The sequence below is a fragment of the Agelaius tricolor genome, unplaced genomic scaffold (genome assembly GCF_023055355.1).
Source record: "Agelaius tricolor isolate 1412-34295 unplaced genomic scaffold, bAgeTri1.0.p SCAF_4, whole genome shotgun sequence".
Taxonomy (NCBI): domain Eukaryota; kingdom Metazoa; phylum Chordata; class Aves; order Passeriformes; family Icteridae; genus Agelaius; species Agelaius tricolor.
Window position 1 is genome coordinate 48,919,374 of NW_027269264.1, and position 23,022 is coordinate 48,942,395.

The 23,022-nt window shown below is 42.6% G+C and overlaps 1 protein-coding gene across 1 annotated transcript in view; it reads right to left on the bottom strand.

Annotated features, from left to right (window-relative positions):
* The window catches only part of LOC139589322 (phospholipid-transporting ATPase ID-like), a 74,023-nt gene that overhangs the window by 19,261 nt on the left and 31,740 nt on the right, over positions 1–23,022 (bottom strand). The window contains exons 6-18 of the mRNA XM_071425653.1: positions 22,142–22,203; positions 20,518–20,590; positions 20,278–20,348; positions 19,067–19,149; positions 15,045–15,203; positions 14,253–14,341; positions 9,071–9,267; positions 7,750–7,958; positions 5,509–5,552; positions 3,789–3,954; positions 2,814–3,002; positions 1,865–1,980; positions 317–481 (exon numbers count right to left, since the gene is read on the bottom strand). Coding sequence (XP_071281754.1) covers positions 317–481; positions 1,865–1,980; positions 2,814–3,002; positions 3,789–3,954; positions 5,509–5,552; positions 7,750–7,958; positions 9,071–9,267; positions 14,253–14,341; positions 15,045–15,203; positions 19,067–19,149; positions 20,278–20,348; positions 20,518–20,590; positions 22,142–22,203 — 1,623 coding nt within the window. The remainder of the gene's footprint in view (positions 1–316; positions 482–1,864; positions 1,981–2,813; positions 3,003–3,788; positions 3,955–5,508; positions 5,553–7,749; positions 7,959–9,070; positions 9,268–14,252; positions 14,342–15,044; positions 15,204–19,066; positions 19,150–20,277; positions 20,349–20,517; positions 20,591–22,141; positions 22,204–23,022) is intronic.

Here is a 23,022-nt window from a genome sequence, read left to right on the forward strand (position 1 = left end):
AATATTTGTGTCCACGTCATCTCCTGCAGGCTCTGGTATGTCACTTCATCACGAGAAATCTACTCTGACACCCACGTGAGTTATAATAAAACCATTCCCCTGAACTGGTGGCTGACACCACAGCTGTGGGCTCCTGATGGAGGTGCCAGTGAACACCCAGGGCTGCTGTGTTCTGACCTGCTCCTGTCACACAGCCCACTGTTGCAGAACTGTTTGCAGAGCAGTGTTTACCAAAGTCATTCTGAGCTGTTTATTGACAAACCACCACCCTCACTGCCTCCCCCAGAGCCTGCCCCAGATTCCCTGAATTACCAACCATTAGGTCTTTTTCAATCTCTTCATACAACTCCGACAGTTTCTCTTCCCGTCCCTCCAAGGCAGTGCTTGCTTCATGGTGACGCCTGATCCAGTCCTGGAAGTAGTCTTCCTCCAAGCTCTTATAGGCCACCACGAGGGTCCTCAGGCCTTCCCCAGCAAACTCCTGCAAGACAGTGGTCAGACAGCGGATCCAAGGTCCAAGAAGAACAGTCTGGCCACCTGGGCTTACAAAGGATCTTCAGAAATCGGACTGGTAAAAGCATCTTGGTAAAGTTTGCGGAGGAAAGGTGAAAAAATGACACCTTAGGCCACAAATGTTGGGGTATTTTTAAATAGCAATTCAAGACTGCTTTATCATTACCATCTATTGTCCTTATGGAAACCAACAATCTCAAAAGGGCTTTTATACTTCCTGGCTCTAAATCTTTACACTAACCAGGCATTTGTTTCTCAGGTTTGTATTTCTCAACAAGAAGAGGTTCAAAATAGTGAGACCTAAATAAACACTGAACACAGCCTCAAATTTTGGACGTGGGTTCAACATTTTTAGGGAATGAATTCTGGATAAAATGTACAGCATGAGCACAGCTAGTCATGGCACCTCAGCAAGCCCTTATAATTGTGATTTTGATGGACAGCATGGAGCTCAGTGTTTGGTGGAACAGCAAAGATGCATTTGTGAAATGGGAGGTTTCTCCCCAGGCTTGAAGTAAAGGTGAATCAGAAACAGGTCACAGGTCTTCTAAATGTCATGCACTGGATTTGCCATCTTTGTCCATATTACAGAATCATAGAATGATAGAATATCTTGGGTTGGCAGGGACCTTAAAGATAATCTCATTCCAACCCCACTGCCATAGGCAGGAACACCTTCCATGAGACCAGATTGCTCAGAGCTCCATCCAACTCGACCTTGAACGCTTTTTCCAGGGATGGAGCATCCACAGCATCTCTGGACAACCTGTTCAGTGTCTCATCACCCTCACAGTAAAGAAATTCTTCCTAATAATTAATCTAAATCTTTCAGCTTAAAGCCATTAATGCTTGTTTTATCACTACATGCCCTTCTAAAAAGTCCCTCTACAGCACTCTTGTAGCCCCTTCAGGTACTGCAAGGTGTTATAAGGTCTCCCTAGAGCCTTCTCTTCCCCAGGCTGAACAAACCCAAATCTCCCAGCTATAGGAGAGGTGCTCCAGCCCTTTGATCATCTTCATAGCCATAGACTCACTCCAACAGGTCCATGTCCTTCCTATGCTGAGGATCCCAGAGCTGGACAGTGTTCCAGAGCAGAGCAGAAGGACAGAATCACCTCCCTCTATCTGCTGACTGTCCTGGAGCAGTTCACATGGCACCAGGTTCTCATGCCTAGGCAACTAATTTGAGACCTAAAGCCACAGAAACTAATTTGTTTCTCTATTCCATAACTTAAAATTGGTGCTTAAGTGCTGTTTCTAAAATCTGGGGGTTTTTCTTCCTGAAGGCAAAGTATGCTGGGGAAAAGGAAAACATCAAATGCAGAGATGTTGTTGAGAAGGAAGCTCTTACATTCAGGTGTTCTGTGGTCTCCTCTTTGAGAGAGTTGCAGGATGGATGAAGCAGCTCATAGAGAATGGTGTCAGCCCCCTTGCAGTACAGAGTCAGGTCACCTTCTGGACTCCGCACTGTGAGGAAGAGAAGAAGAAGTGCTACAAATCCCAGACTGAGCCTTTTGCAGTACAAAGCCCTTCCATCAAACCCAAGAACAGTTCCTACAGGTGTCTGAATTTCCCCAAGTTTTGGCAAACTCCCAGGAATCAAGACAAGCTCTGCTTAGAAAAGAGAGTGCAGGTCTGAGCAGACACTATGTGGTCCCTACAGGCAGAACTTCACTAAAAAGTGAAGAACAACTTGTTTTTAGGGAAGTGGTCCTACTTCTCCTATTTTCCTACCAGTAAACTGTAACTACAATTACAAAATTCCTGAACTATTAGAGAAAGTTGGAGTGTTAATAAAGGCTGCAAAAACTTTCTTGGATAATTTCTCCATTTTTTTGTTTGGGAGAAATTGGAATTTTTTTTTTATTGGAAAAAACCTGTTTTCTCAGTTTGTTCTTGCTTTCTCCTGTCCTATTTCCTCAGATTTCACTGAGGAAATAGTGAGGAAATGAGGAAATTTCACTGAAAATTTAAAAGCTGATTAGAAGAAAGGCCTTTCTTGCACTGTAATGAGGGGAGCAAGATATATGAAAAGCTAAGTGTCTTTAGGAGGCTGGCTTGCATCACTCTGGTCCAGATGTTGAGATTTATCCCACCTGCCTCCTTTAAGTATTTTTCTGGCACTGTTGCTGTGTAATTATAAAGTCAAGGCAGCCTATCTCAAGCTTGCATGTTTGAAATGTTATGCAGAGCACATTTCAAAGGAGGTCTCCTAGAAAAATTCTGCATCATAGCAAAATCAGGGACAGCTCCAGAACCTAAAAAGTCAGGAAGGAAAGGAAGGAGCAAAGGGAACATACCAATCACAGACATTCGCTTGCGAACATTGTTGAAATCAAGAATAGCCAGAAGTTTGTAGACTTTTGTTTCTCCCATTTCCACAACAGTGATGGTCTCTGGTGTGCGAGCCCGGAACACAAATCCAAAGTTTCTGGCAGCAGTGACTAGGGCTCCCTCATCAGGAGATTGTGCTTGATATACCAAGTTACCTGACATGCAAGAAAAAAAACGTAATGTGGCTTTTGACTTATTTCTGAGCTAAAAAAAAAAAAAAAAAACAGCATCTAAGATATAATACAGCAGCTATCCCTTTCCTTTTCAGTCTATCCATAGAGGTGCAGCACTAAAAAGCACCTTATGTCCACACATCTCCATCATGTCCCACCAACCCATCCTCCAGGACAGTGCAAGAGGCCCCCTGGATTCTTTTGGGGATTTTAATCACTTCTTTGGCATCTAACATCTCATTGACAGGACAAGTTCCTTGGGTTTAGCCCCTTCTAGTCAGATCTGCATGTATTTTTCTGAGCAGTATTTTCACTTCATACCTGTCAATTAATTCTAGACTTTAAAGCATGGCTTTCATTCTGTCATCCTGACCTAGTAGCTGTGGGAATACTGGGTGAGAGGAGCTAATGAATCTCCAGTGGATAGGTACTCAATGTTCTTTGCTTTTTGGGGCTAGGAGCAGAGTAGAGAGAGAGCAGGGCAAGCCTCTGCCACCTCAGGGAAGCTGTGGCACCTGCAATTTCCGCACTCCAGAGATGTGGTGTTTGCAGTAGTGTCAGCTCCACCACAGGAACACACAGGGAGTGGAGGCCCTGGTCCTTTCTCTTCCCGTGTGGCATCTCCAAACACACTGATTTATGTGTAGCCATACACTACAGAAAATCACCAGGGAGCCAAAAGGACCAATAACAGCTTCTGTGGAGAGAAGACATGCTGTGGTGTGAGTGAAGATAACCACTCATTCCTGTGCCCTCAGCAGTCCTCACCTTCCTTCTTCTCCTCTGGCATCACCGTGTGGCAAAGGGAGAGCAGCCGGAAGAACCTGTGAGTGGGGACATCATTCAGCTTCACAGCTTCAACCAGGCTGTGGTCATAGAAGGCAAACTTTGGGTCGGCTAATGGGTTGTAGGAGAAGTCAACCTTCTCTGTATTCTGAAAAAAACATGGCTTGGTATTATTTGTTGAGCTCTCACAGGGCTGTACACCAATTCCTGCCCAGCACTGCCCCTGTCTCCTCCTCACGTTTACAAAGGACCCCATCCTGCAGGCCTGGCTGCTCGTGGCAGAGATTTGTGCATTTAAGGAAGTGGGAAGTCAGGAAAGGTATTTAATCATAGGACAGGACAGGCACTAGATGTGCCTTTCAGAGCAGCACTTAGGCCAAGAACCAATTGGCTAAACTGCCTCTCTGAGCGGCAGCTAATGCTCCAGCAGGAGCCCTGCCAGTGGATACCTACAGCAAAGAAGTGCCTGCCTTCAACACATGCCTGCTTAAAAGCATCGTGCTCATGATGTCAAAAGCTGCCTGTGATAGTGGAATGCAGGAGCGCAGTTTAAAACAGTTCAGAAGTCTGTCTTATTCACCATGTTCTCCCAAAGCCAGAAAAAAATTCTGATATGGAAAAAATAGGACAGACAGGTGAAGTAAAGGTTAAACCCCACAGGCACTACCCATTTTGCCAAAAAACAAGGAGCCCCAAGCAGAGTGGAACACACTGGAGAAATGTCCAGAAGCTTACCACATGATGTGTCATGGAGTAATGGACTGCCAAGCCTGCCTTGGACAATTCTGACTCCCACCCTATCCCTGATGAGCTCAGAGTTTCCAGGATGGGAATCATCCTTTTGACCTCTGCACGCTGACATTTAGCACTCAGTCCAAGAGCACAGACTGACCCCTCCCACACTCGTCTGTGCAGCAAGGTCCAGGCACAGCAACATCGTGGGTTTGTGGGCAGCAGGACTCTGCTCCAGAGAGTGTCACCAGCAGCAGGGTGGGGTGGACAGCTGGCAGGAGTCCAGTGTGTGTCACCAAGCAAGGCTGATGAAGAGAGGGCAGGCTGGAGGCGCAGTGTTCAGCACAAACAGCCTGTTTCAGTGGGCAATTTAAGTTCTAAATGGATTGGAAATGAATCATTGGAATAAGGAGTGGGACTTTCATCATCATCTTGCTGTTTGTTATTTGGATTACTGCATGCAGCTTTCAGACATTTCAGAAATGAAGATATGTGCATTTGTGCCTGCAGGCAGAGGCTAAAGATAAATGTAAAAATGACAGATTTTCACCCTTTCTGAAGTCCGGACATCAGAGGAACTTGACAGTGACCTTGCCATTGGTGTGAACTGCACTCACTAATTCCTCACTAAAGCTTTAATTAACTGATAAGGTTAATAAAATTCACCAATGTCCAGATCTCCAACAAACACCAACAGTCAAGTTTCAAGAGAAGCTGTGCATGCGCCAGGATGTCAGGTGAAGCAGAGGGGACAGTGGGCTGTTCCCAATCTGCAGGTTAAACCCAGGCTTACTGCAAAGGAACTTAACTCTGGGAATTCTCTGACATCCAGAGGAACACACATCTCTGTTTGAGCATCAAGAGCATCAACTCTTGAAGGGTCAAAAGCATAATCTGTGCCGGGCTCTGTCCACTGATACTTATCCAGGTCCACTGAAAGCACAGATCCTAATAGCACTTGAGCACTTACCTCATTTATTTCTATCCTTTGCCCAGACATATCATACACATCACCTGCAAACAAGAAAGATTAAATTATAGCCACAAACTGTGGGTAAGTGCAGTCTCTGAGGCACAAAATTGAGTAACGTGCTTCTAAGTTAGAACCTATTTTAAAAGTTTCAATACATTGACATGGGCACTGATGACGCATAACAATTAGTTTCTATGTCGACATGATAAAATCTGGAGACTGATAGATGCTTGAAACACAAGGCAGTTGCTGTAAAAGTGACTGGCTTTTGAGTAAAGAGGACTTGTCTTGAGCTGAACACAGAGAGAACAGGGTTTCTAGTGCTAGACAGGAAATTAAAGAGCTTCCAGGGAGTGATTTCTCTTGTGTCTTCTCCTTCAAAATCCAGCTCCTGGATCCTACTATTTGCAGCAGTCCCTGGACACCCATACAAAAGGAGTTTTCAAAGCTCATTTTTCCCACATCTAGGTAGCAAGGCTGCTCTGTTGATTCTCCCTGAATGGATGATCTGGTCATAGGAATTGAAGACAAGTCATCTCCAAGAAACATTATTAGAACTTCTGCCTGGAGAAAAGTTTCACTGAGAAGGTCTGGACCGCCCCAAGGCCAGCCAGTCCCAACACTTCATTGAAACAAGATCAAAATTCAATGAATTACAGGGATGATTGACTCATGTTTGCACCAGCAACCTCAACTGTGACCAAAGTCAATTGTACTGCTGGTGTGCCTTCATAAAGGCCCCAGGAGTGTAAAAGACACACAATAAACACCTCTCCTGAGAATCCATGCATCAGCTGATTCCCTGGGAACCATAGCCAAGAGGCTTTTGTGCACCTCCTTCCCTTAAGCCTCCAGAGGAGAGCAGAACTAAATCATCCTTTCTGGCATTGCTTTCCAGAATGCCCCTGAGCAGCAGAGAAGTACTGTGCTAGGAGGAAGCTAAATATTTAGAAAACTACAGGCAATAGATTGTTTGCCTTCTTTGCATGTATTTCCCATTCATTTCTTGAACCCTTACCCTGAATGTATGTTGGTGGTGACATGCACTTCAGAAAAGTCACCTAAGGGCACTTGATAGAAGAGATTTCAAACTCCTCATTAGCAGTTTTAATGTTAGATATCATAGTAACACTGTTTGAGATAAGGTGGTCTCCACATATGCACAGATTCATAGGAAGAAATATCTTCTCTTATTAGGTCAGCTGATAGCACCGAGAAAAGATGCAAACTTTCTGGTACATTAGTGCATCAGCAGGTCTGACACAGGCAAAGCAAGCATCCATATACAAATAGTGGCTAATTTCTCTGGAGCATCTGTGATGTTAATCAATTAGGCAGTTAACGAAGTGCTAGCACCTCTTGAGCAGTATGAAGAAAACTGCCTGGGGCCATAGCATGAACAAGCCTTTTAAATCAATAACTTCTAGGATCTAACAGAGCTAACAACTCATGTTTCCCATTTTTTCCAACTCGCTACAAACTTCTCTTTCTTCTGGTAGCTGAAGAATGTCAGGTGTAAAGACAAAGAACAGGTCATTGACTACTCCAACTACCTGAAAAGGATGAGGAAAATCACTGCTCATGACATGAGAAATTGCTGAGAGACACAGGGTGAGAAACTGACAAAATCTGCAGATGAGCCTCATGAGGGATGGCTGATTTCATAAGTGATTAGGAGGGAGTGAGTTATGTGAATTATATTATATATATATATATATATATATACACACATATATATATGTATATATATATACATATGTACACACACACACATATATATATACATATATAACGTGTGTATATATATATATATATATATATATATATATATATATATATACACATGTTATATTTTGCAAGGTTAGCAATACCTGTCTAGCCATGCCAATAATACCATAAAAAGCTGTGATTACCTAACTAGGGATATCAGAAAAAAAAAAAAAACCAAAAAAACAAATTTGAGTAGAGATGATGTAAATCTGGGACAAATGAGGTGAAGCGAATAGTGTTGGGGCAGTAGTGGGGCAGAAAAAGGGAGATAAAAGAGTGAGAAAAAAGAGGAAACAATTATTAATACATGGCAAATGATGCAATCAGGCTGTCCAGATATTCCTGATGGGTAGCCTTACACTTGATCAGTGCAGCTCCTTACATGGAATCTGCTCTGGATATCCGATGCATTCTCTGTGGATGAAGAGGCACGCAGTGAGGAAAACCCAGAGAGTAAGACAAACATACCATAGGATTTGCCATTGATGGAGCACTTGTTGAAACACATGATGTTCTGGGTGAGAGTTCCTGTTTTGTCTGAGAAGATGTACTTGATCTGCCCCAGCTCTTCGTTGAGTGTGGTGGTTCGGGCCTGGGCTGGCGTGTCATTCAGAGGGTAATACATCTTACGGTCCCAGTCGATGTAGAAACTGTTACCCAAGCGTATAATCTCCACACTGATGAAACAGAAACAGAAGGTGATGGAATATTCCTTAGCTTAAGGGACAAGCTCTTCATCTTCAGCACCACCATTATCAATTGCAGTTAGAAGACAACTTTGAAGGTAATGACAGGTTGAACTCATCAGTCCATAGGTGGCCTGTGGTAAGGGATACTGCAGCAAGTCCCACTGAAATGATCTGCTAAGTTTACAGCAAACTCATTATAAAGCAGTGCTTTATAGAAGTACTTGGAATGTTTCAGCAGTTTTCAGACTGAGAAGCGAGGCAGGAGCAGTGGGTTTCAGTTAGTGCCATTTCAGGAGGTGGTTTCCAGCAGAGCTGTGGGCTGAGCTGAGCCCAGTGGCACGGGATGAGCACAGCCATGTCTCCAACCACAGAGAGCTCCACACCAAGAGAGCCACTGTACCACTCAGTACAACAAAAGAGTGGCATCAGCTTGCAGATGACATGAGTTTTCACCTTGCTGGGTGACATACTGGATAGGAATGGAATTCATTCCTCATGTTTACCAGCACAAAAGAGAGTCTCAGTAGCAAAGCTGACTGAAGCTACAATGATAAATTGAACAGGGCTTTGCAGTCTCTACCCCAGCCCCAAGTTCTGAGAGCATCACAGACACACTGCCTACCTGTCACTCTTATTTGTCAATCACCAATAACCAACACAGCTCTGCATTGTCTGGGAGGAGAGACCACTCTCAGCTGCTCATATAGCACCAAGCACTTGAACCTGGTTGCACCTCCTCACCTCACACAGTGAGGCAATCCTCACACAGTCCTGAGGCCACCTCGAAGAACAGGCCATTCATTCACTGTTAGCAAGATGCTAATGGTGGCAGGCTTCCAGCCCTGCTCCTGTAGCATCCTACACATCTACACCTCCCCTTTAGCTGCAAAATCATCCTCTCCTCTTCCAGGGCTCACTGCTGTCCCCACTTCAACCCTGACAAAACCTTCTGAAGGCAGCAGAAACAGGAAAAGCATCACTGTGGTTGTGTAGGAGCCATGATGGGGCTGTGTTAGGTTTTAGGGAAAATGCTGCTCCCAGTTAAGGCAAAAGCTAAATCTCTCCTAAGATCAAAAGTGACAGGACCTTCTGGCACGTACCTGACGTAGAGTGAAATAGGTACCACTGTGTTTAGAATGATCACGTATGACCAGAACATGAGGAAGCCAGAGTAGGAGGCAGAGCTGACACCCTCTGCCCAGGGCAGATAGACCTGGAAGTAGTAGCCCTTATCATGCTCCCAGATACCATTGCCAATGGCTAGGATGAGACACATCAGTGCTAAAAATGCAAAGATCTGGAAAAAAAAAATCAAAAAACAAACCAAACAAATCAAAACCAAACAAAATGTATTGCGTTTTAGAAACAAGGAATTTATTATGCACCAGTCAATCAGAAGACCCTAATGGGATAGGGTTGGATAGCCTAAATCATGGGAAAATGTGCCTAGGGATGAAGAGGCAAAACCAGCAAAATTATGATACTTTTACCTCAAGGACAAAGCTACACAGTGTAGAGTCTGGCAACTTGGAAGTAGAAGTCCTCAAACAGCTGGGGATTTAAATCCCAAGCAGACATCTCAACTAGGGTGGTTACAGCAGCCTGCTGTACAGCAAATCTCATTAGAGGAGAGCTGAGCTGAGGGTCCTCAAACATCTGGCTGCACACTTGGGAATGCAAATTGCCTGAAGGACTTTACCTGGCCATTTGCCAGATGTCTCACAGTCTTCCTCACAATATCTGAAACACTACTAAGGATAATCCAGCAGCATACAGTCTGGAATTTAGCACTGGATATTATTCTGATGGTTAGAGGAGAGTTAATTGCTTTCTCAAAGCTAATGGTTGCCTCGGCATTTGCCCTCACAATTTGATTACATTTCCTTTGAGCAAATAAAAGCAACACCAACCAGTGATGCATATCCCTGGGCTTTAGAGAAGCCTGTTTCCCGAAGCCTAAAGTAACCAGGGCAACAGCAACTGGGAAGTGAATTTCAAATTGGGAAACCTTACTGAAAATTGGGGCTTGCTCAGGAACGCTATTTAACAGACACGAAAACATTACATAGATCATAAAGCATTTTTTGATCAAAAAGGACAAGACTGTAGCAATACATTTATTTGGAAAAGAAGACAGAACGGGAAGAAATAAATTTAACAGAAATTAATACAAAGTGCAAAGAATTACAGAACTGTGAATATTCAACAGTAATAAAGAAACAAGAAAAGAAAAAATTTAAGTCATAAACAGGTGTGTGAAAAGCAAATGTGTTAACAGACAGCCTTCCAAGACAAAGGAGAAAGGAAGGATTTCTGCCCTATGGTAGATGAAAAAGGAAGATTATGTCCACTGACACAAAGCACTGTGTGGCTCTACCTGCTAATAAGCATTTTCAATGCAGCAAGTCCATTTAATTCAAAGATGGAAGCTTAGAGGATAGTTTTTAACCTTTAAAAAAGTTAGGTTTTAACAATGCCTTAAAAGCTGGGAAGACCCACCATCTTGGAATCCTGCTAATATAATTACAATATTTGTAAGGTAGAAATGGTGATGGTAGGGGATATAAACTGCAGTTAACTTGTCATCCTTCCTGAACAAATGATGAGAAAATAATTCTTTTGGCATGGTCTTTTCCAAACATTTGACATAAAACAACCAATATAATAATAAAAAAGTGAAGATATGGAGTCAACAGGCTGCACAAAAGAGCAATTAAAAATCATCTTTTGCAAGGATAATCATTAGGGAGGAAATATCAGTAAGTTGGACCATTATGTAAAGGCCACACAGCAACAATCACATTAAAACAGTAATCAACCTTTTTAAAAAACAGTAATTGAGGGACAAACATAGAAACGTTGATGGTAAAGCTAATATTTGTACTGCTGAGGTAATCTGTGGGAGGAAGAAAGATACTTCTGCGGAGCAATATGAATCACTTGGTGAAAAGTTCATGCCTGATCAACTCAAGTTTTAATATCAAAAAGCCACAAAAGGGAACTGCAGTGAGAAAAGGTGGCAGACTGAGTTTCAGGGGACACATTTATTTCACACATGAGCAGTAGCTTTTCTATTTAATTGTGCGAAGCGAAATAAATTGCTCAGCTTGTGAAATGGAGACAATATTGCTTGCTGGTAAGGAATGTGGTGCAGTGTTTTTAAACCTCTGTGAACCAGAAATTAAAACATACTTCAATCTGTGCTATTGTAATTATAAGGACTTAAGAGTATTTGAGAGGCATGACCCACCTCACTGCCCCAGAGGTTAAAAATTATCCATTTGCAGAATATCACAGTCCCTGTAGGAATTTCAATGTGTGATTCAGCAATAGAAATATATGTGGGGCAAGACAGGAGCTGAACTTTCCCAAGGTGTCCCTGCCCATGGCTGGGATGCTGGAACAAGATGTTTTTTAAGGTCCCTTCCAACTCAAACCACTCTGGTTCTATACCACAGCAGCTCTTGCCTACAGCTGCATTTGATTTATGCACATTTTGTTTTCTATGCACTGGGCATGTCAATGCTCTCACAACCCCACTCCTGTGCAACACTTGTGCTTGCACAAGGCTCACTAACATTCTGTTTGATCAGAAACAAAAGGGAAAGGACCAAGCCATTAAAAGCAGCCCTTGAGATTAATTTCTCTGCACAGAAACAACTCTGTGCAGGGTGCTGCAATTGTAACCACAGCCCTGAAGAGAATTACATGAAAAGTCATTGCTTGTGCAAGCTCATGGAGCTTTCCAGCATGAGCATCATCCCTCCCTGGTTCCTGCCCATGCACTGACTGCTGAAGATTCTCTTGGTAAGGGTTTTGTAAAGAGGAAGTGACTTTTGACTTCAAGACAAACATTGACTGTTGGACTGTGAATTAAAACAGTTTCAGTTTCTTGATTGGTACTTTGAGTTCTGCTCTGGGGTTTGAAGCAGTCAGCTGTATAAGAGATGAATGTGAGAGCTCTCTTTCTCTGAAAATTTGCTCCCCTTAGCCTGCTCAAAAGCAGCTTTTGGAGAAAAAAGCATTTCTGGAGTTGGCAAGTGCATCCCCAGTGGAGGAACATTAACTTCTCTCTCAGATCGATGAGAAACACCTCCAAATGTGACAAAACAGCTATGACTGCCATCTGGGAAGGTTTGCTTCTGATTAACCCTTGTTGGGGTAGACCAGGGCAACATTTAACAGGCACTCCCTTGGCGAACCTGCTTAAACACTGCTTTGTGCCTGGAAGTTTTATGGGCAAACAAACACAAAATAACTTTGCCAGTATTAATGTGGAATAAGCTTCACTACATTTAAATTACCTATTTATAGTCAGTCATGGCTGCTTTGTATTCTCGAACTCAAGAGCACAATATACTGCCTGTTTTTATGACCACACTCTGTAACCTTCGACCACCCAGTGAGCTGGAAAAACCCAGTGCCACATCCCCTTAGATGTACAAAGAGTGGTGTTTAATGTATGACAGAGCTTTACTTAGACACCAAAATTTTAGGTTCCTTAAAAATGTGTAAAGGAGACAAACACACCCTTGGCTCCTCCAGCGCCCAAGAACTCAGGCAGAGGCTGATGCAATCGGTTGCAACTTGCTCAGTTTTTTTTTAAAACAGAGCCAGGAGGTAAATTCATCTCATTTGTTTTTATAAAGAGAGGCCAAACAGATTGAAAGTCCTGGGTGGGACCCTTGGCTTGTGAAAGGAGATTTTAGCAAATCTTAATTGAACATTAAATTCTAGATTCCCAGTTCAGTTTTCCTCTGCTCTGTTTCTGTGCCCTGTGGATCCCTCCACAGTCCATTCTCCTCTCCAGACAGAACATAGCAGAACACCTATTAAAATGTGAAATTCTTCAAATGCTTGAAAAATTTTGAATGTAAGAGGCCCAAACTTTGTTTGGTTTTCCTCTCCACTTAAGGGGAGAAAGGGAAGAAAAATACTGAGGGAGACAAGCTGATAATGATGATAAGTAAGCTTGATAAACCAAGATTTTTCTTGGTGTGGAGAGATTAGTGCAAGAGTATTAAAATTAAGGGCATGTCCTTACTGCAAACAGAGCAAGGCCTCAAGAAGAATTGAAGTTAACCCTGGAGTGGCTCTCCGTGCTGTGGCATTGCTGGGCATCCCTGGGCTAACTTAAAGGACTTTTGGGATCCAAAGGAAAAAAAACCAGGAATACAGAGGCTGAGATGAAATGTGGATGTTGATGGGTGGTGCCACCCTGGAGATGTTTGTGCTCTAAGTGCCTGTCCTGAGGAGGCATGAAGCCAGAGAGGGCAGGGAGAGCTCAGGACAGCCTTGCTGTAATGCACAGACTTCTGTTGGATGCCTCCCCCAGGGCTTGTTCCAGTGCCTGGGAATGGATCCTGTCCCAGCTGGCTGCTAGGGTGATCTGGAGAGCAAGAGTAATAGGGAAGAAGCAGAAACAGTGAGCACTGACCACCAGACCCTCCCAGCGTCATAAACTGAAGGTGGTGCAGCATGCATGGGAAAGCATGACAAATTTGCACTCAAGGGGAAATAAAATCTGAAGTGAATGCCCTTTTCTTCAAGCAACATTGATTAAAGTAGTGTCAGAGTGTGTGTCTTCCTTCCCTGAGTGGCTTTGAACTCAAGCAGTAAAGTCTTGAGAAAGTCTGTGAAAGAATCACTATTTCTGCCTGGAAGTATTTGCCATTTGTTAAAACCACTGATGAGCTTAACCCTCAAATTCAATCTGTTTTTCAATCTGAGAACAGTGCCTGCTATGTAAGATTAGTGTTCTCAAATTTCCCAGCTGCTTAAAACACCAGCTTCTGAGCATTAATGAGACCATGTCTAATAATTTACCCTAACGTGTTAAGTCAGGGGCTGGCATCATGTAAATTAGCAAACTCAATTACCAAGTCCTGTGCAGATATCACCAGGGATGCCAAGAAATCGGGAGGAAGAGAGAGAACTGCTAATATTTATTTAAATAGAAAATGATAAAATTAGCAGAAGGAAAAAAGGGCTTTGTAGGCTTCAAAATATTTCTCATGCTAAAATGCAGAGGAGAAAAGGAAGAGCAGAGTAAATGACAAGTTCAGAAGGAAAGTCCTTAATTCTGTCAATGTAATGGCCTTGCTTTGCAAGATGGGCTGGCAGAGGCACTGCAGAGCTCAGGCTGCTAATAAATTATGATGTACTTTTTCTTTTTATCATTAGTCACTTCTGATATTCCCCCCATTTGTGTGGACAGAGAGGTGGAGCATCTGGGAATGATGAACACATCTGAAGAAAGGAAGACACATTAATCAGACTTACCACCAGCACAAGGACATTCATGAGCCGATCGATACTTGTTCGCTTAAAAGTTGTTTTTCCGCTGTTCTGCATCAGTTTCGTGTCTGGCCCTGGAGATGAAGCACACTTGTTAATTTTAGTAATAAGGCTTAGCTGTTCTAAAGCTGATTCCCTCTGAGGCCCCACTGTGCTTTTCAGCATAAATAACCATCACAGCTCTCATGAAGTCAGGTACACACAGTTTAGGAATGCCAGTGGGAAACTTGGGCAGAAACAGTTTAAGTCATTTGGTCTGAGATTATATGGAGAGAGTCACATAAAACCACTAAATATGGACTTTGACTCAACTCTTTTCTTTTAACATTCAACCCTTTCTTTCAGGTTTAATCACTTTTCCCAGCATATTTGGTATTGCTATGTTATTGGTGACATATTATGCATAATTTCACATGTCTAGAGTATAGAAACAATAGAAGGACTAGGCTCATGAAAAGCACCTATCTAATCAATAATATTATTGATGACCCTGATATTCCAATGTGGATGAAAATCATATAGAAATGATACAGAGTGTTTATTTCAATACACTTGTGAGAATTCTTAACCAAATTTAATTGTTACAGTCTTTCTTAGTCATATTGATCAAAACTCCCCTCATGTACTTTGTTGAGTGGATTTCTGAAACAAGAAAGTTTTTTCTTCTTGTACCTGGTAGAAACATAAATACTTGCTTCCTTTGTGCATGCTGGGTGTGCTGTATCCCCACCCTAGTGCTGCTGGACTCTGCAATCAGCATGTCAGTTTTTTACCTACCAGCATAAATAACAAGCCCAAAGCACCACTCTGTGTTCCTGATAGTACAGCCCCTCAGCAACATCTTCTCATTGTCCAGGGCATATTTCTCTCCCCAAAGAGTAAGAGTTCCTGTGAATTTATCCAGTTTGTTGTTTGGTGCCTCACATCTGATTTCTCCTGTGAAAAGAATGTAAAAGCAAAAATGGAAATCTTGGTTCAGAAGGTGCCATCAATACTGCATTCCCAGCTGCTCCTCAGAGAAACAATATTTCACACTCTAGTTACAGCTGACTCCTAACTCTGTCATTCCCATTCTATATCTTACATTTACTGATGTTCTGGGATGTTGCTTCTTCCCCATATTCATCTCAAGTTGAAGGGACCACAGTGAACCTGCATTTATCCAATTCTTTGAACACAGCAATTTTTTATTGGTAGAGCACAAAACAAAGTTTCCACAGCTTCTATATGGGTGAGAAGAAATGTTGAACCAGCAACATACTTTTAATCCATTCACAGCAAGTTCATAGTGGTAGGATGTCACTGGATAACTTTAGCTAAAAGTGCTGACATCACCTTTTTTCCTATTTCATTTTCCCTCCAACTGCAGGAGCCCAAGTGAATAGAATCACAGCCTAAAGGCTGCAGAAGAGTAATTAACTGAGGTGTCTTTGTTCACTGATTTTTAATTTTATATGTCTTATAACACAAGTCCCAGGAGTGCATTAAAAGATACCACTACCTTCTTTGGCCACTGAGCAGACACTGTAAGTGACTGGAGTGTCTATTTCCACGCTTTATATTTATTTCTTGTAATAAAATGTGTTCAGATACCTCAGTATAAAAATGACTATTTAAATCAATCACTGCACCCGACATTTAAAGATTCAAAGCAGAGCCCTGTGGATGTATTGAGAACTGGAAAATACAAATATGCCTTACTGAAAGGCAATCTAAGAGTTCAGTCTGTTCACTTAATCAGCAGTTATTTTCATCACAGGCTATAAATACCTACTAAAATACTAGCATTTGCAGAGAGTACAGTTCTTCTAGCTGCTCTCAGATTTACACGCCAGGCTCAAGAGACTGGAAACAAAATCCAGAGGAGTCCAGAAGAAAAGTACAGCTTTAAGTGTCATGACCATCTTCACCACTATAGATTTAAAATCAAACATTGTGCAAATGATCAAAAAAGCAGCTCTAATCTAGGGCAGACTAACCATCAGACATGAAAGACTGAATAATTAGGAAATTCAGTGACAGATCTGGCATGAGAAATCATACTAACAACTGTGCTGCTCTTCTATTTTATCATCTGGTTAGTCCAACAAGGACCAGACCTGTGCCCCACTGTTTCTGAAAGTCTCTAGTAACCAGGCCCATCTCACTGCCACCCTCACAAACACCTTGAAAAGCACAAATGAAACAGGGTCTTTGCACTGGAACCTCAAACAGCACAATGCAAAGCAAACCCAGGGCATGCTCTCCCACCAGGAACACCGTGCCTGCTGTGGGACAATGCTCCTGAGCACCCTGAGTGTCCACATCTGCTCTCCCATAAGCAGGTGGGTCTGGGCTTCTGGCATGCTGATTTTGAGATCAGAAGGGATTCATCCAAATGAGACTGACCACCAAAGAGTGAGAAGCTCTAAAGGTGCCCCCAGGGCAGCTGCACTGAGCCCAGTAGCTCTGCAAGTGAAGGCACCAGAGCCAGGCACGACACCTCCTGTCCCCCTCACCCAGTAACAGCAATAAGAAACCTGCAACACATTTCAGCATAAGGAGTTAAATACTACCAAGTCAACTGTGATAAGTAGAGGGTAACTGGAAAGTATTGTTGCCTTTCTGGTCTCCCAGTTCCCCAAATCAAACAAAGAAATTCAGTGTTTTGCAAGGATCCTCCTTATCTGAACCATCAAACATCATAACTCACATTAAGCATTCCACTGAGTGCCTGTATTAGCTGCACAACCCTGTCCTCTCTTCCTGTCCTAAAAAGTAATTAGATAAAGAGTTACATAAATATTTAAATATTTCTACTGAGGTTTGCTAAGGGAAATGCAAGGCTGGGTCTGATTCCAGGCACTCTTCCCAGTACACTGTCAAATATAAATCATCCTGGGAAACATTTTATTCATTTCAAGTATTGTGAAGAGGCCACTTTTATTTACAACATAAGTAACATAGAGATTTAGAGAATAAATAAATATCCAATAAGAAAATTCTGAATTTCCCAAAATATTTTTAAATGTTTTTTTAATTAAGCACTTCCAAGAACATTGTGCCCTTAGATAACCATCACCCTAAGCATGCTTGAAAGATTATCTAAGATTAAGATTTTGCTTACAAATTAATAGACACTTCAGCCTGCTCAGGAAAATAATTAAGGTATGCCACTCCAATTACTAACATTAAGCATCTAACTGTACCCATAAAAACATATTTCTCAAGACCTAGAACACCCAGAACCTCAGTGATCATTTCAAACAAATCCTGATTTACTGAGCTGACACTTGGCAAAACTCACACATATTATTGCATAAAACCTCAACAAAGAAGGCAAAAAAACTCTACCAGAGACAGCCTCAGCTATGCTCTCTGCCACATCCCCACCACTTGTCCTGGAATCATCTACTTATTTCAAAAATTTTTTTTTCTAAAATTATTTTTCCTCTATATCTAAAAGTACTTCCTGAGAGCCTGCAATCTTTAAGGCATTCCAAGGACAGCAGCACTCATTCCACCCCTTTCCATAGTAACTCCTCCTGTAATCTTGACCTCATATCTAAGCCAGCAGAGCACTGCAGAACGTGACTAACACCACTTGGTCTGTTCCCTCATCTTCTCTCCACAGACAGATGATGTGTGAGGATGGAGTATTCTGAGTTTGACAGCTCCTTTCTCTGTATGTGCTGCTAAGTATTCTCTGGTATCCAGTGACAGGACACATGGGAGTGGTTGAAGTTCCACCAGAAGAGGTTCAGACTGGGCCTCTTAGGAAACATTTCTTCACTGAGAGGGTGACCACTCACTGGAACAGGCTTCCTAGAGAGGTGATTGATGCTCCCAACCTGTCAGGTTTAAGAGGCATTTTGCCAGTGACCTTAATAATACTTTAATTTTTGGTCAGCCCTGAAGTGGTCAGGCAGTTGGACAAGATGATCATTGTAGATCCATTCCAATTAAAACATTCTATTCTATTCTATTCTATTCTATTCTATTCTATTCTATTCTATTCTATTCTATTCTATTCTACTCTGTTCTATTCTATTCTATCCTATCCTGTCCTGTCCTATCTTATCCTATCCTATCCTATCCTATCCTATCCTATCCTATCCTATCCTATCCTATCCTATCCTATCCTTTCTTGTATTTGGTACAGGAAACAGTGCTGAGAAAGGACACATTTCTTGTTAAGCCCATCTATTCTGCTTGGCTTTAGATATTTTAAAACTCAGTCTTGATTGTTTCATTGAGAGAGAAAAGGAGCAGCTTCAAGGTGAGGCTTCAGGCTGGGAAGGAGTCACCTGTCCTGTGTGCACAGCTAGTCCTCAGGTCTGTGTGGTGTCTGGGAAGTTCCACTGATCAGAAGATAAATGTAATCAGTGCATCAGCATTGCTATATCAGTGTGAAAGTGCAGTGTGAAAATGTTTTGAGATCAGAAGTAAGCATAAGGTTTTGGGAAAACAGTTTCTATTGTGCAGTTATGTGAACTCTTGTGCTGGCTTTTAAGGTGGATAGTCTCAACTTGTGCAGACTAATACAAAAGAAAAGTGTCCATCCAGAAGAATTGCCACCAAGGCAGAGTCAGCTTGTAGCCATGCATGGCACCAAGACCTGCAAGCAAAGAGGGACCTTTTCTTTTACTGGTGGTGTTGATACCTGTTGTACAGACTGCAGAGTGCCTGCTCTGTTTTGCTGGCATTGTTTGCAGAGAAGACCTAGCAGGGGGCATTGGACAGCTTGGAAGGAAGTGTCCCAACCACTCTCTGTAATTTGGGCAAATCATCTGTAAAGTGGATTTTCCATTTATACTCACCATTGAACTCTGTCAACTTCTGAAGATCTTCTCCAAGCTCTGCAGTGACTGTCAGTGCCTGCTTCACCTTCAGGTTTGTTTCACTGTGGTGAACAACATAAGAAAACATGAACTGAAAGTCATATGTGAACTGAAAACTCTCCTTGAAAATCACTTCTGCTCTTGAGGACAGTCTTCTTCCTTAGCCATCTGATGGACTGTGAAACTGTACATCTGTTTCACCTGGCCAAAGGGTTTAGATTGTCTCTTTCAGTTGCACCGACAGGCATTCAGAGGAATTCTGAAGAATAGTATCAAAGATGAAGTGGCTCTGTCTTCTTAATTTCACCACAGAGCAGCACACTCTCCACCCTGTCACTAATGACACATTTAAACCCAAGGCATCTAAGCATATATGAGAGCTCTGAATCTTTTCTCCCATGGTATTCTGATCTGGAAGATTACTTCAGTCCTGGGACTAGCTAGCTGAGGAGCTGGAAATGCAATGTCAAAAGAATACTGCATTAGTTCAGGGCCTCTTAGAAGTGGCACTAGTGTGTATGAAAACTACAAACCCATTTTAAGCAGAAATCAGATGGGGAAAGTCCAGAGGGCTGTCTGTAGGGTCTTGGGAGAGACACAATTTCTTAGAATCTCTGGTCTTGCTTGGTCACTTAGACTGTTGCTAGTTCTGGGCAAAGCAGAAAAGGGAATGCAAACTGGGTCATAAAGATGAGTCAGCTCCAGTTTATTCAAATTAATACAAGTTGCAGCCCTCTGATTTTGTAGCCAGTTGTGTCCTGGAGTGGGCAGCATTTGGAAGCCTTTGCTGTGTGCTTGCGTTGATATTATTCTACAGCAGACCAAAGGGGATTACCAGAGTTATCCATTATGATTATTTCATCCAGATAATCTGTCTCAAGGAAAATTCTAGAGGAGAAAAAAGCAACAGCTTCTGATGGGGACATTGCAGGGACATGTGTCTAACTAACTCTCAGTGTTAGAAGAGCTGTCACTGAAAAGTAAAGTCCCCTCCTCACATTCGCACTCAAGAAGCAAAAGTATCCACCACCAGAAGACTTTATTTCAAGACACCTACCCAAGGTTTATTCTACATGCTATGAAACTCTTGCTGCCAAAGCTGGAGAGGTGTGCCTGCAGCACCCAGGGTCCCCAGGAAGGTGGCTTTGCAGCGGTGGCAGGGGCTGCATGCCAGGGCCAGGCTCACTTACCCGTCCAGCTCAGCTGTCTCGATGTACGTCAGGCTGTGTGGCTCACTGCTCGACAGCAACAGGAGATCGGCCTGAGCACAGATAGACAGACAGACTTGGCATGAATTCACACAGTCAGCAGGCATTGCGAAGCACTGCTGCTTGCAGTTACTGCCACATCATCACTACCACTGATTTTCTTGTGAGTGATAAGAATGGCAGAGATTAGCTGTGATCAGGATAGAGACAAATGGTACTCACTGTCACAAAGTTGTTGTTTTCTAGTTTTATTATATCCCCCACTTGGACATTCATCCATTTTTGCTCCTTTAACCTGCAAGAAAACCCCTAGTAAGTAAGCACATACAGCAAATGCTGCTTGGGAAAGTGGGGAGCTTAGCTCTTCTCCTGGGGCCAGACTGTAGGTGCCATCAGGACTTGGGAGCAGGGCCTGTCATGATGTGTCCTGATCCAAACTAACCTGGAGGACCACCATAGTACAAAACAAAAGCAGTAAAAATCAATAAAAGCACTGTTTGGGCTGACCCATGCTGGGTTGAGACCAACCCCCAAAACAGCAGTGCAGTCCATGCACACTGTCCTTGTCCTTGTCTCTGCAGTGGCTACTCCCTTCCTTCCTTTTCTTAAAGGGCCACATTGCCTCAAAATACCCTCTCTGCTTTGTGTGAAAGACTCTATCTGGAAAAATTTCAGATTGTGTAAGGTTTTCTGGGTGGTACTAAGGGCAGGAGTAGCCAGCTTTCAGGAAGGTCAGTGCAGGTGCTTTGGCTGTGCACCTGACTGTCTGAGCCATGTCTGCAGTGTTCTTCACAGCACCAAGCCAGATGTGCACAGAGGAAGCCAGCTAAACTGCAGGCACCAACACAGCCAAGATAGCTCTGTATGAAAATTCTAGAGGTGAGAAAGATTAGTCTCAAAACAGGACTGGGAGCTCAAGCTTGAGCTCAGTTTGATCTGGTTTATCCAGTGTTGGTTAGAACTGGACAGGATCTGTGGTTTCCAGCTTTTGAAAAAGGCAAAACATAATAAAATTTCTGTGTCAAAATTTGTTTCCTAGACACAGTAACTAATACACAGTAAACTAAGAAACTGGTTTACTTAGCAGAGAGCACAAAAAACGATGTCCCTATTCTTCAGTTTCCACTTATATTTTTAACTGTTTGGTAATCTGTTGGAGTTTACACAACATACTGCTATCTATAGTGTGGAAAAAACTCACAAAATACTTCCCAGCTGTCTACAGCTGTGTCCTATGCATAGTTGGACTCCACGGAGCTGCAAGCACATCTGTCTGCCACAAAAGCCAAAGCCTCTGCTATTTTTTCTGCAGGAAAGAACTAGCAGTACAATGTCCAAAGCACGCAGCTGAAATGTTTTGGGTACATCTAAGCCAGAAGTGCTACACATACTCAAAGTATAATGAAATGTATGAAGGAGATATTCCAGCTTCTTAATTTGAAATATCTTGTTGATAATGCCTAGGTTTGCTTAATGCAAAATAAGTGCTTTGGGTTTAAATGGACCCAGAAGATAGCTTTGCATGTTACTTGTGGGGTAAGGAGTAAAGTAATGCATGACTCTGAAATTCTTACTTAAACGTAAACACCAGGAACAGAGAAAGAGTTTAGTTTTTGTCAGCACAAGGTCACAGCCATAATGTCTGCACAGATTCTGGTACTGTGTCTAGGGTTCATTAATCAGACACATAGTCCAAAACTGCATGATGAACTAGTGGTGTGAAACACAATTCAATTTTAAATTGTTTAGTGATCCTTGAGAATCGTGCATGCACACACACAAAATATCAAAAATATTTACTAATAAAATGCTTTTCCCTGTGAGAACTACAGCAAAAAGGACTTACATGCCATTGATCAGGACCTGGACTGGGCGGTTGTTGACGTGTTTGTCGCTTTTGTGTCGATTCTGAAAATTGGATCAGAAGGTTAAAAGGCATTTCCAGGAAACCAAACACACAGGAGCCATAGGCAGATCATTAACATTTTGGGTTTCCACCCAGCTGCCTGAATGGGTCAGGCAGATTAGGGTCACAACTGAGTCAGTGTCCAGCACATGTTTATGGCAGTGACACAGAGCATAACCAGACTGCAAAGGGGAACCAGGCTTCCTCTTGGAGAGAAGAAGGAGGGTAGAGCATTACATGTCACTTTAGCACAGCTCTTACTCAGCTGGCATTGCTCCCACCCACCTTAGTCTGTAAACACCAGAGAAATTCATTCCTCTTCTCTCATACGGAAAGTGGCCACTGATGTTCTGGCATTGCTCCATTGAACATCAAAATCATTTTAATAATGAGAGAAAATCAGATGTTAAACTCAGCTCTAACATCACTCTGTGAAGTCAGTTGGGCTTTTGACTATTAGCTCTGATGGCAGCAGACTTTGGCCAAAGCTGACCAAGTTTGAAAAATCACAAGTGGGTTGAGCACTTGCTTCCTAACAAATTTTTTTCCACCTAAATTCTACTAATGACAGAAGATGAGTTCTCCAAAGTGGAAGCCTAAGAGAAGATTTCTGTGCCTGCATCCAGACACATCTATGAGTGATCACATTTTCAGACATGCTGAGTAGTTTCAGAGAAAGTCAGTGGAGTTGCTGGGCTGTTCAGCAATTTGGAAATTCTAGCTCCTGTTTCAGTAACAAACTATAGATTTTGGGGACTTAATTTCAGACCCCATGTGAGTGCCTGCCACCAGCTGAGTTTAAGCAGTTTATTTCAGTTACT